We start from the raw sequence: 13,739 nt of genomic DNA, 5'->3' as shown, positions 1-13,739 counted from the left end.
CACCAATTACTTCAATAGGAAAGATTCTATGGATTGTTTGATAATGCTATGCCAGTCCAAATAACTAACCCGCCTATTTATTAACTCATTCAATGGATCATAACCTATTTTGACTCACCCAAATTTAGTTCAACTTGTCAATTTGACACCCCTATCCACTACTGCAAAGGGAAGCTCCAATTCACTCTTACCAACCCCATTCATCCAACAGGTGACGAAATACAAAATAGAAAAGGTCTATGAACTGTTTGAAGTTCTAGTAGCCCATTTTATTTTATTGGCTTTTTACTTTGAAGAGCCCCATATTCACCATTACAAATGCAGTATGATGCTTTTGGGAAAAGTTAAGCCTAATTCCGTTTTGTTTTTTTTTTTTTGCGCGGATTGTCCTTCATTTGGGATGGTCTTTATTTTTGTCCTTCAAATTGGTGTTCTTTAAGTTTTTCCGTTCGCCTAATACGCCGAAGTTGTGGGTTCGAACCCTAGCTGAGAAAAAAAAATAAAAAATCGCAAGGCAGAATTTTGCAAATCTGAAGACAGAATTTGCATGGCCAGAATTCTGCCTTAAGCCAGAAATTTGCAAATTCTGCCTTGCATCGGCAAATTCTGCCTGAAGGGTAAAAGTTAAAAACTACCTTTTTGAGGGACAAAAATTAAAAATCATCCCCAGCAAAGGACAATCCTGCAAATTGCCCTAATTCTGGCTTCAAGCAGTCCAAGTCTGTTACATTAGGCCCAACGTGGCCTGAATTCTAGGCCTCTCAGGGAAAGGTTGATTTACGTAAATGTTTCCTTTTTAAACTACTATTTAGATTTTGTCATTATTCTTAAAAGTTATGTAAATATATATTCCCTAAAACGATAAAATGTCAGACTACCATATAATATATACAAAACTTTAGACTGTACTGTAATGCTTTCTATGATTTTTAGTTTAGTACAAAAAGATCGTTAGAATGTGATCTAAAAAATCCTTCAATTGTAAGAGAAATAGAGAAATTCATAAATTGCAAGAGAAATAAAAATATTATTTACTAAGCCGTGGTCTCGAAAAGGGACATGCGTAAAAATATATCTTATGAAACTGCCTTTGCCTATAATTCTAAAAGAAAATTACACTGTATGTTCATTGGGACAACAATGCTATCAAAATTAACTCATATGTTTGCATATGTTGGTATAAGTGTTTGCATATTATTTATATATATTTGTATATTTTGGGCTATTTTTCGTAATGCAAGTTTTGGTCTATTTTTTTGCAATGTAAGTGACCAACTTGTATATTTCTGAAATTTTCCCTAATTCTAATACGTTTTTATATCATGATTATTTAATGCATGTTAAGGAACCAAATTTAGTGAACTCCGAACTATTGAACTAAAGAATACTATCTTAAAATCGTGACATGCAAATCATGACGAATTAGATTAAATTAATTTTGAACTTTTTTATTTTATCCCTTCGGCCAAAATTAATTGTCAGCCAAAATATACACTGGTTATGTATATAATATATGTATATTTTATGTATATTTATACTTAATATACACAACATATACATTTGCATGCTATTATTTCTACAAGCGGTCTAAATATGCAATTATCCAATTTAATTTTTGTTTAATAAACACTTATAACTTGTAAAAACATAAACTAAATTTTTTAAGCTAAATCAAAAAGTAAAAATAAGATCTCTTGCTCTTTTACAATTTGAATAGAATAAAATGGCTTTTTCAATTGCAAAACTTTAGAGGGATAGAAGTAGGGGTGGGCGTTCGGTTTTTCGGTTCGGTTTGGCTATTTCGGGTTCGGTTTTTTGAAGGTGGACACCGAACACTGAACCAAATTAGTTCGGTTCGGTTCTTTCGGTTCGGTTTCGGTTTTTTCAATTCGGTTTTTTTGATATGATATTAGAAGCGATTCCTTGACACTAATTCATATTCTCAAAAGCAATAAAACATAAAACTGATAAATTGAAATCAAAATCAAACAAACAGGATATACAAGAATAAAAAACTATAACCATGATATAGGATTACTAGGTGTTATACACATACCGTAAGAATAATTAAGAAAACACATAAAGGACATACATTAATCCTAAAGACACATCCTAGTTGTCTTCCTTAACATATTTGATTTTCTCAACTGAAGTAGAAAATTAGGGATACAAATGCAAAAGAGAACTTGTTACAATTGGGTTTTTTGGCTTTAAACTTAATGAGTTTGGACTATTTTAATTTTTTTGGGTAATGTATTAAATTTCGATGTGTGTTCGGTTTTTCGGTTCGACTATTTCGGTTTCGATTTTTTAAAGGTGGACACCAAACACCGAACCAAACTAGTTTAGTTCGGTTCCGTTCGATTTGTTGAAGTTTCGATTCGGCTCGATTCTATTTTTCGGTATTTATGCCCGGGCCTAAATTGAAGTTCATCTTTCCCACTTTTGTCAGTCCAAGATAGAAATTGCAGCAGCGGAAAAAAGCGTCCATTGCTCACTCCCTCTAACCTATCTTCCTCGGCCTCTTTGTAACCTTTCTTGATTCAGATAGCATTTTAACTGCTTATGTGCAACACCCAGACAAGTTAATTAGGAAATCATGAATCTACTACTTTCAAAGAAACTATCTATTATCTACAATTGTCAAAGACATATAATCAAGAAACCAAAACATGTCTCTTTTTGTAGTACCCACAACATTACCGGACCAAGTAAGTCCACTGATGAAGAAATCTCTACGATTCTCAAACATAAGAACTGGAAATTACTCTTAGAGTCATCAACAATCCCTCAAAAGCTTAACCCAGATGTGGTTTACTCAGTTCTTGATCGAAATAAATTGGTTGTAAATCCAAAACGCTTGCTTGATTTCTTTGATTGGTCGAATCAGAAAGTGGGTGTTACTCAAAACATTGATTCTTTCTCCATTCTTGCTTTGTCTTTGTGTAATTCGAACAATTTTGGACCGGCCAACCAGGTGTTTGATGAAATGATTCAGAGAAGAAGATTTCCAGTAATGGATATTTTAAGCTCGTTGGTTAAATGTGCTAAGGAATGTGATGAGTTTAGCTCGAAGGTTGTTGTGTTTGAGTTGCCAATTGATGCTTATAGGAAAAAGGGTATGTTAAATGAGGCTGTTTTTATGTTCTTGGGTGTTAAAAATGAAGGCTTTTTCCCAAGTTTGTTGTGTTGTAATACGTTGTTGAATGAATTGTTAAATGGTAATAAAATGGAACTGTTTTGGAAGGCATATGAGGGAATGTTGGAGAGCAAGATGAGTCTTGATGTTTACACTTACACCAATGTGATCAATGCTTATTGCAAGGTTGGTAATATTAAGGACGCGAAAAGACTTCTTCATGATATGGGAGAGAAGGGGTGCAGTCCAAATTTGGTTACGTATAATGTAGTTATTAGAGGCTTGTGTGGGACAGGTGCAGTTGATGAAGCATTGGAGCTAAAGAAGTCGATGGAAGGAATGGGATTGGTTCCAGATATCTATACCTATAGTACACTCATTGATGGCTTCTGTAAGAAAAAGAGGTCCAAGGAGGCAAAACGGATATTGGATGAAATGTGTGAGGTAGGTCAAAATCCTGATCATTTTGCATATACTGCGTTAATTGATGGATTCATGAAGGAGGGCGAGGTGGAGGAGGCATTTAGAATAAAGGATGAAATGGTTGCACGTGGAAAGAGTTTGAATATAATGACCTATAATTCTATCATAAATGGGCTCTGCAAAGTCGGCCAGATGGATAAAGCAGTAACTATCAAGGGTGACATGATTAAAATGGGTATATTCCCTGATGTGCAAACATACAATTATTTAATTGAGGGCTATGGTCGCAAGAATAACACGGATAAGGCTTCTGAACTTTTGGTTGAGATGACTGACAGAAACTTGGTACCTTCGGCCTATACTTGTGGTGTGCTGATTAATGCTTACTGCAACTCTGGAGATCTCTGTCAAGCGATTCTTGTTTTGGAGAAAATGATTATTGCAGCTGGTGTGAGACCAAATGCTGTCATCTACACCCCCATCATAAAAGGCTATGTAGAGGATGGTAAATTTGAAGAAGCAAAACAGATTGTGCAGGATATGTGTCAGAAAGGTATATTACCTGATATCTTCTGTTATAATTCAATTATTAGTGGGCTCTGCAAGGTGGGAAGGGTAGATGAAGCAAAAATGTGTCTCGTTGAAATGGAGAAGAGAAGTTTGAGACCGAATTCATATACTTTTGGGCCTTTTATTTCTTGGTATAGAGAGGCAGGGGATATGCAAGTTGCAGAACAGTATTTCTGGGAGATGCTAGATCGTGGTGTAGCGCCTAATTATGCCACTTTTACGCCTATCATTGACGGGTACTGTAAACATGGGAATATATCGCAAGCATTTTCAGTACTGAATCGCATGCTTAAAATAGGACGATTGCCAAACGTTCAGCTTTATGGTGTTCTTATAAATGCCCTCTCAAAGAATGGGAAGTTGTCAGATGCCATGGATGTTCTATCTGAGCTTTATAATAAGGGTCTAGTTCCTGATGTGTTCACTTACACCTCACTGATTTCTGGTTTCTGCAAGCAGGGTAATTTGAAAAAGGCTTTTCTACTTCTTGATGAAATGAGTCAAAAGGGGGTTAGACCAAACATCGTGACTTATAATAGCTTAATAGGTGGTCTTTGTAAGTCAGGTGACCTATCGAGAGCCAGAGAAGTGTTTGATGGTATTTCTGGAAAGGGTTTGGCACCAAATGGTGTGACTTATTCCACTATCATTGATGGTTACTGCAAAGCCGGTGATCTAGATGAGGCATTTCGTCTATCAGATGAAATGCCTTTACGGGGTGTTCAACCGGATGCCTTTGTATACAATGCTCTTCTTCACGGATGCTGCAAGGCAGGAGAAGTAGAGAAGGCATTGCCATTATTCCATGAATTGATAGAGAAGGGAATTGCATCCACTCTTACTTTCAACACATTGATTGATGGGTTCTGCAAGTTAGGAAGATTGAGTGAAGCACTGGAGTTGGTGACGAATATGTCTGATATGCACATCCCAACTGATCATGTAACTTACACTATTTTAATTGACTACTGTTGCAAGAATGGAATGATGAAAGAAGCAGAAGAGCTTTTCCAAAAGATGCAAGTTAAGAAACTGATACCAACCATTGTGACTTACACTTCACTCATTCAAGGTTATCACAGAATTGGAGATAAACTGAAGGTGTTCTCACTATTTGAGGAGATGGTGGCAGGGGGGATTCAGCCTGATGAAGTAGTCTACAGCTCGATGGTTGATGTACTTTACAGAGAAGGGAATCCACATAAAGCTTTCAGTCTTTGGAATGAACTTTTGGATAAAGGTCTTTTGAAAGGACATGTAAGCGAAACATTAGTGGGGTCTTGGTGTGAGAAAGGAGAAACTTCTGCACTATTGTCATCACTCAATGAAATAGGAGAGCAAGGTTTTGTACCTAGTCTTGCTATGTGCAGTACTTTAGCCCATGGATTAAATAAAGCAGGATATTCTGAAATATTACCTATGGCTCTGGAGACCATGGTAAAGTTTTCCTGGATCTCCAATTCCATGACTTCAAATGACTTAATCACGCATTGTCAAATGGATGGACATACTGAAAGTGTTAGTAACCTTCCAAAGCAATCAGCCTTATAACTTGCTTGTCAGCTCAAGCCTAGCTCAACAAGAATACTGTATGCTGGATTGTTCCGTTCTTTCTGCAGTTCTATCTATGGATGCTTGATGACAGAGCACCCACATCAAGCTGAAAGCACCCTGATCGCAGTAGAGGTAACCTGACTTTGATTAACTTAATGAATCTCATTTCAGGAAAAGATGGAAAAGAAAGAAAACTTACTTCCTGTATATCCTGGTATCCTATTCGGTTTCATTGTGCTTATTGTTTTCCTGGAGAATGCATCAAATTATAAATTGGATGTGCTATAGAAATCAGGCATGGAGTTGAAATTGGATGTGCGAAATCAGTTTAGTGCTTTCTCTTTGGTCAGACCACCCCTTGGCTGCTATTTTGGCCCTTATATTAATGCAGAGACCTTTTTTTGTTTGTTTGTTTTTTAACGAAATTTGTTTTTTCTATGTTATATGGTCTTAAAAGTGAGACTTCGTTACCAGTTTCAACAAAAAAAAAAAAAAAAGAAAAAAAAAAAGAAAAGAAAAGAGTGAGACATAGCAAGTTGAGAATTCATGTACTTGTTGATTCAGCAATTTATTGGACAGTTTGTTTGGACTGTATTTGGGCTTTGTGGAACCTGGTTTGCCACCTTGCCTAGACTAAACCCTGAGAGTCTAAGAATGAGGATTGAGATAGTTTACCCAAGAGTAATATAAACACCTAAGGAGGAACAAGTTTTGCAAGGATGACATTTGCTTTAGCTGAAGTATTCTTCCTCGTACGAGCTTAAAATGATGTTTTATTAGATGTCAAATGCTAGTTATGCTTATTTGTGGTATAGTTCATTGTTAGATGCTAGATGTAGCACCAGTTACTTCAATATGAAAGATTCTATAGATTGTTTGGTAATGCTATGCCAGCAGTTAACTGACATAAGAATCTAGGGCTACTATGTCTTATTAGATCCTACACCTCTTCAAAGTACATGTGCTCATACACAGAAAGGTCTAGTTGGTATTATATGTGATATTTACAATGTGAGTGGTATTCACGCAACATTAGATGTGCACATGCTCAGTAAAATTTGCTTATCTTTTGTTGATGTTCTTTTACCATGAGTTGTGGTCCTTAATTTCTTTGTCCGTGGTGGAACAGATCCAATCATTGGAGGGAAGTGCTGATACTTTGAGGGACAATTGTGTAAAAGTTTTACAAAAGATGTCGAAAGTACACGTAAGTTTCTTCATCCTGCTCTATCAACTTATTGTCATATATAATTTTGCAAACTGCAGTCCATTAGAAAGTATTCTGATGTAAAATTGGAAAAGGTTGTCAGAACTTACCTATATGTAAAAAATCTCTATATGTAGTCCAGTATTTTCTTAATGTGGGCTTTGAATGCTAACAAAATTCTTGCTTATTAAAAAAGAAAAAAGATGGCTCATCTGCTTTGACATGCACCGTGCCTTTGATGTTTCAATATTTTCTCATCTGACTCTGCTCGCCAAACACACGATTTATGAGAACATTGATATTCAAAGAACTTGAGAATTGTTTTAGGATGATACTAGCTTGGTGAATAATTGCTCTTTGAAGTTTTATTGGCCATATTCATGACGCCTTTTTCTTTTTCTTTCTATTGCCTTTTTTGGTTGGCAGAGTTGTTGGGTTCACATTGTTGTTCATACTATGCACCCAGAGTTGCATGGTTTGAGTGGTGAGACTATTATTTCTATTGAGGTGTCTAAAATCAGGTGAACTAACAAATGATAAAGTTTCAGCATAACTTATTTGCCTGATTGGAGAAGAATTGTCTGCAACCCGTGGAACTCCAAGAAGGTTCATTCACTTGTTTGGTCTGATTTATTCTCATGTTATCTGATATAAGCTGTTTCCATTTAAAGAAGCAAATGTTTGTACCGCTTACATGTGAAGATAAGCGTTCTTACCTTGGAACTTGGTATATTACACAAAAACAAAGGAACTTGCTACATTATTCTTCAGTTCTGTGGTCACTGTGCTTATGTCGTCCCCTTTTTCAGTGCTTTCTCCTCGGACTATTCAGGGAAAGCAAGGCAAGGAAACCTTGATATACCCATTAGAGTAAATGTAAGTAATATACATACTGAATACAATGTCAAAGCTTTTATATCAAAAACAATACTCGCTCACGGTTTCTTTTCTGTCTTATGTAGTTATGGAGAAGGATGTCGAGGAGTGTTTAATTTTGTGTATGGATTTCAACCCCTCTAATGCACTTCTGAAGTTACATTCCAGTGTTGAACCTAGGATGGATGTCTCTTGTCAGCTGTAGACCCTTGACTCACTATCTGATGATTTTTTTTTTTAACATTTGGATCATTTCTCGATTTGTGAGGGTCATCCTTGCGCCAGGGCCATGCTAATCTTCTCTGTATCGTTCAGACATGTGATGATTATACGTTTTGTTAGGCTTTAATAATTTTTATGTATTAGGCCTCACAGTGTCACTGGAAAAAAGAATGAAGATATTTTTGACGAACATTTGCCCAAGTTGTCTTATGTAAATCGCTGATGAGTCATAATTAACAAGGTAAAGTGGATATCCTTTCGCCTCAGCTTCGTCATTCATTATACACGTCTGCTGTTATATTTTCTAAATGAAGTTACAAGGTGTTGGGAATTCATAGCACAAAAGGGTGTGTTTTTCTAAATGAAGTTACAAGGTGTTGGGAATTCATAGCACAAAAGGGTGTGTCCTACTGGTCCATGAAGTGAGTGGTCCATGAAGTGAGGAGAATTATAAGGTCCCGGCTACCAGTTGAGGCAAAAAGACGCTAATGATTTATTCCCATCTGCCTAAGCTCTGTGTCAGAGAAGTCTTGATTGTGATGTATAAGTGGTTTCATTTCTCCATTCACTTTCAGTACAAAAGGCAGCATTAAGGAACTGCTTCCTGTATCCTTAATTTTAGCAGATATTAAACAAGTATATGTCAATACGACTTCCGTCAACAATGTTCGAAGTACTATATTGCACCGAGTCACTGCTAAAATTTCTTATATTTTCTGCTTTAACATCAAGTCTCCACCAAAATTTGACCTCACCGAGAATCGGAAAAAAAATAAACAAGGAACATAGAAGATAAAAAGGGAATGAAAAAAAGAAACCACTCTATGGAAAATTGAAACTAGAAGCCGGAACAAATCAATGTACACCTAATTCGGTATGATGTGCAAAGAATTAGAGAGAAGAAACTGAGGGATAAAAACACTATATAACAGCACCGATTTATGCAGAGCTCTACAAACCCTTTTGAGGAGAGACATGCAAACAAACTATCCGCTGTAACTTGGCCCTCTTGTGTTTATATCAATTCTTGGCTCCACTTTGCCGACCCAAAGAGATCAATAAATTCTTTCATTCCATGAGGCTTGCACATATTAAAATGTCCTTTGGCATAACAAATAACCTGGACTGAGCAAGCTGTTTTCCCTGATAACTTAGACCTTCGTTGCTTTTTGGGACGTGGAACTTCTAGCTCAGAGTGACTTTTGTGCTGGTGTTATCCGTTTGCTCCTTTCAGGAGGGCAAAATTCTCCACCTCATCGAGGGCTAATTCTGAGACAAGGGGTCTTGACTTCAAGATCAGCAATGTGTGATTCAAACGAAATCCTCTGGGTCAAAACAAAATTGATTTAGAATATGCAAATGATACAACTATAGCTGATTACACATGACAAGATGATCTTGATCATTAGTCTGATGGTTTAAACATAATCAGAACTAAGTTCATTACTGATCCAAAAACATATAAATCCCTCTCAAATTTGAGCCAAGTATCACTCGCCAAAGAGTAAAAAGTGCAACTCTACTCTAGTACCAAAAAAAGGTGGAGGAAAGACAAGGGGAGGAAATGAGAAAGCAGAAAAGGGAAGGACAGAAGAGAAACAAAAAGAGAGGAAGAAGGAATAAGAGGGAAAGAGAAGACAAAGAGACAACAAAAGAGAATGAATAATTCTAAAGTATCATTCATCAAGCGTTGTTCCAAACAAAATAACAGTGTCCCATTTATAGAGTAGAGATTTCTGAACAGGGATGGCATGACATGGCAGAGGAAGACGACAAATCTTTTTAAATTGTAGCGGCCGGCAGTCAGGGTGGGCAGTTTAGATAAATGGCAAGGGTGAAGACTATTTAAAATAATGTTCTAAATAGAAGTATGAGCCGAGTCTATTAGAAACAGCCTCTCTACCTCCCAAGGTAGGGGTAAGGTCTGCGTACATTCTACCCTCCCCAGACCCTACTTGTGGAATTACACTAGGTATGTTGTTGTTGTTTCTAAATAGTGAAAGCTGTTCTGGTGTCCATCTGATATTTTATCATAATCTCCTTGCATTCTGGAAAGCATGAATCTGATCACCCGTACCGCAAATTCGGCTGGATTAGATGATCGTGCTGATGCCCCTCCTAACTATTTTCCCTCAAAGAAGTGACAGAATATATTGAAATACATACTCTTTATAAGACACTCTTTACAGTTGCTTGTATTCCTCATATTTCAACTACAACTCAGCTTCAATTTCAAATGTTTCTGAATGCAATTTTACTACCATATGATTTAGTGCAGATCTAGCTTCCTTTTTAGCTATATATCATGAGTTAAGGGTGTCTTCGATACGAAATATGCAGAGTTAAACCCTGAAGAATATAAATTTCGAGCTTTTCCCAACTCAGGAAGTGCGCAAAGATTCAGCTATTTAGCTGGTGACCCGAATAAGTCAAGCCAACCTCATATGAGTTCTGCCTAATTATTTAATAATATCCATCAAGAAACTAAGACATGAATATTTGATCGTCATTTACCAAATTATCCCAATTCAGAATTTTGGTTGAACCACCAAAAGCTAAAAGAATCACACACTTAAACCTGGACGCGCATGCACACACACGTGTAATGAAGCATTTCATCGAATACAAAAGCACATAGTTCGGCATTTGGATACTTCACATGATGTATCAAGTGAAAGTAACGGTTGTGTAACTAATAGAAATTCTCAGAGACAGCTTCGTGAACTAAACTTAAGTTGGAATTAGAAATCTGACTACCCATGAGATAGGTGGCGTTACCCAATAAAGCACCCCCCTGGCATGTGCAAGATATAATTATTTTGAATATCAGCACAATAGCTGTGGACTACAAATGACTTCAACGAATAAAAAATTATAGAATGTTTCGGCAGATGCTATTAACCTCTACCTCCTAGAAACTTTTGTGAATATCCAGACATTGCTTTGTTCGTAAACTGACAATAGAGAAACAAGCTTATTTCATGCAGGAAAGAGATAAAACTGATAAGCAGTGAGCTTAAAAACAAAGAATTACCTCGCAAGTAACAGTTGGCAATTGCAGTTCTTCCTCTCATAAGACTATGATGCAGTGGGGTCTGACCTCATGAATCACAAGCATTTATGCTGGCACCAATAACCATGCTGCAGAAGCAGCTCCACCATGCCAATATCAGCAGTTTGGCCATCTAGGTGAAGTAGGGAACAGCCATCAAGAGAGCAATGTTCTTCACTTTCACTTTGTTGTTAAATGAGCTTGAACAATCACCTCCTAAAAAAGGAAGAATTTATAATCAGGGTTAGTTTGAATTTAAACAAAAACCTCTAGATAAAGAGATGTACCAGGAGATGCCTTGCCAGGGACTGCAGTAATATCGGCTTGGTAAACAACAACGAGACAATATACAGCTTTATTGTCATGTGCACGCACACCTTCCCACAACTGTTCTGCAACTGAAAGCAGGTGTGGCGCGTCCTTCACCCTGTGAATGAAACGTTTTTCTGCATACTGCAACCAGAATCATTAAACTACATATAACCAGATACCCTATAGAGATGTGGATTATTTAGAGAATGTTCTGTAGTACAACGTGCATACTAGTTGCACATACGGAAGCACCAATAGTAATATATATGTTATTGAGTGTTTTAATTACCATGTTAACCTATCGTTTGACTTATCTGAATTTCAACACAAAACCTTGCACATCTGAATTCAACATAAAACCTTGCACACAATTCGAAGTTTTATATAGACATAATTCCATTTCCAACATTGAAGCAGCAAAATTCAAATAACAAATAGACATTAATTTGACTATAATTTCTCAAAGCTCAACGATTGACTCTGATTCAATAAGACGCCTCATATATTTGTTTGTATTTGAACAAACAACAATAACAATACAAAATAAGATGATGCTGCTCTTCAATACAATTCCAACTAGAGCAAAGTAAATAGCAAAATGGAAGTGTGAAATCACAGAAAGCTTATTAATGTGTTCAAGGCTGTTGTTGAGCATCCATGTAACCAGCATCAACAAGAACCTTCTCCCTTTTAGCCAACTCGACATCCTCGTCTACCATCATCTTCACTAATTCTTTAAACCCAACTTTGGGCTTCCATCCCAAAACCTTCCTCGCCTTGCTTGAATCTCCCTTTAGATTATCCACTTCTGTAGGCCTAAAGTACCTCTTATCAATCACCACATGATCATTCCACTTCAATCCTACATAACCAAATGCCACTTCCAAAAACTCCTCCACCGTGTGAGACTCCTCTGTCGCTACCACATAATCATCCGGCTTGTCTTGCTGCAGCATCATCCACATTGCTTCAACGTAGTCCCCAGCAAAACCCCAGTCCCTGGATGCCTGCACATAGAGGTGGCAAAATTAGCCCATTAAAACATGACCCGCCCGCCTGCCCAAACCCGCCCATTTATTAGCTCAGCCCATAAAAAATGGGCTGATATGTAGTCCAATTTAATCCATGAGAAATCTTGTCAAAACATATTCAATAAGTCATTTTTTTAATTTGCTATGTTATACATAGCCATTATAAAGATTTTTTATTTATTTTATTAGGTACTAAAAAACTATATGAAAGAACAAACAAAGAAATTAAAACTTAGTAAAAATTGGATGGTTGAGTTATGACCCACTTTAGCCCAACCCATTGCAGTCGAAATACATTGACCCGCCCATTTATTAGCTCAAGTCCCGCTCAAGTTGAGCCCAACCTGCCTATTTTATAAGTGCATAACTTGTGGGATATTATGATTTGACTTGAGGGCCAAAAATGAAAGACCAGCACAAAATAGGGCCAAAAGCGCAAACGACCATTACCTGCAGATTCCCCAAGAAGAGCTTGCTTTGCAACCCGATCTTGATCCGACCCACAGCCCGAGTAATCTTGCGGGTGACAAAATTCTCACCCCTTCTAGGACTCTCATGATTAAACAGAATGCCATTACAAGCAAAGATGCCATAAGCTTCACGATAATTAACGGTATACCAATGTGCAGCACATTTGGAGACAGCATAAGGAGATCTAGGATGAAACGGCGTCACTTCACTTTGTGGTGGCGGTGTAGATCCAAACATTTCAGATGATCCAGCTTGATAATACCTTATATGTGACCTACCAGTAGCTGATATATGTGACCTTACACCTTCAAGTAACCTTAAAGCACCTGTAGCAACAACATCAGCAGTATAATCAGGGATCTCAAATGAAACTGCCACGTGGCTTTGTGCAGCTAGATTGTACACCTCATCAGGTTGAATTGTATCTAACCAACGACGTAATGATGATGCATCGGTTAAATCAGCGTAGTGAAGCTTCATCATTGCTTTATTAACATTGTGTGGATCTATGTATATGTGATTAACACGTTGTGTGTTGAAATTTGAAGATCTACGGATTAATCCGTGTACTTCGTAACCTTTGTTTAAGAGAAATTCGGTTAGGTAGCTACCGTCTTGGCCGGTAATGCCTGTGATTAGTGCAACTTTGCGACGATCGCCGCTTGAATCTGATTTGTTTGATGCCATTTTTTTGTTTGGGAAATGTGTGTGTTTTTTTTGAGTTTAGCGTGGATGAGTGGCGGCTTTTATAATTCACCTAAAAAAATTGAATTAAAATGTAAGATTTAGTCAAATTCATTGAATCAAGTCTAAGAATGACGTAAATTGAAGGGAAAAAAAAATGGAATAAGAAATTTCAAAAGTGGAATAAACAAAAATTGT

At 37.0% G+C, this 13,739-nt stretch overlaps 2 protein-coding genes, 1 long non-coding RNA gene and 1 pseudogene across 6 annotated transcripts; 1 reads left to right on the top strand and 3 right to left on the bottom strand.

Moving 5' to 3' along the window:
* Positions 1-2,428: 2,428 nt before the first annotated feature.
* LOC132633162 (pentatricopeptide repeat-containing protein At5g61990, mitochondrial) lies at positions 2,429-8,192 on the top strand. 4 transcript variants are annotated; one of them, XM_060349395.1, is made up of 5 exons: positions 2,429-5,818; positions 6,816-6,893; positions 7,320-7,499; positions 7,703-7,769; positions 7,856-8,192. In XM_060349395.1, the coding sequence occupies exon 1, from the start codon at positions 2,600-2,602 to the stop codon at positions 5,681-5,683; it is 3,084 nt and encodes a 1,027-aa protein (XP_060205378.1). In that variant the 5' UTR covers positions 2,429-2,599; the 3' UTR covers positions 5,684-5,818; positions 6,816-6,893; positions 7,320-7,499; positions 7,703-7,769; positions 7,856-8,192. The 4 variants fall into 4 exon arrangements, with proteins under 4 accessions (XP_060205378.1, XP_060205377.1, XP_060205379.1 ...); XM_060349394.1 differs by having other exon boundaries at positions 7,320-7,620; XM_060349396.1 differs by lacking the exon at positions 7,320-7,499.
* LOC132634593 (U6 spliceosomal RNA) lies at positions 8,008-8,122 on the bottom strand (annotated as a pseudogene).
* A 494-nt stretch (positions 8,193-8,686) lies between the features above and the next one.
* On the bottom strand, positions 8,687-11,324 carry LOC132633164 (uncharacterized). The gene is made up of 2 exons (XR_009579600.1): positions 11,026-11,324; positions 8,687-9,316 (listed from the first exon to the last, which is right to left on the bottom strand). It is a non-coding gene; the product is annotated as an uncharacterized LOC132633164 (long non-coding RNA).
* A 453-nt stretch (positions 11,325-11,777) lies between these two features.
* LOC132633163 (GDP-mannose 4,6 dehydratase 1) lies at positions 11,778-13,614 on the bottom strand. The gene is made up of 2 exons (XM_060349397.1): positions 12,837-13,614; positions 11,778-12,362 (listed from the first exon to the last, which is right to left on the bottom strand). The coding sequence occupies exons 1-2, from the start codon at positions 13,542-13,544 to the stop codon at positions 11,991-11,993; spliced, it is 1,080 nt and encodes a 359-aa protein (XP_060205380.1). The 5' UTR covers positions 13,545-13,614; the 3' UTR covers positions 11,778-11,990.
* Between the last annotated feature and the right edge of the window lie 125 nt (positions 13,615-13,739).

The sequence above is a fragment of the Lycium barbarum genome, chromosome 3 (genome assembly GCF_019175385.1).
Source record: "Lycium barbarum isolate Lr01 chromosome 3, ASM1917538v2, whole genome shotgun sequence".
Taxonomy (NCBI): Eukaryota; Viridiplantae; Streptophyta; class Magnoliopsida; order Solanales; family Solanaceae; genus Lycium; species Lycium barbarum.
Note: the sequence above shows the minus strand (reverse complement) of the source record. Positions and strands in the feature narration are given on the sequence as shown.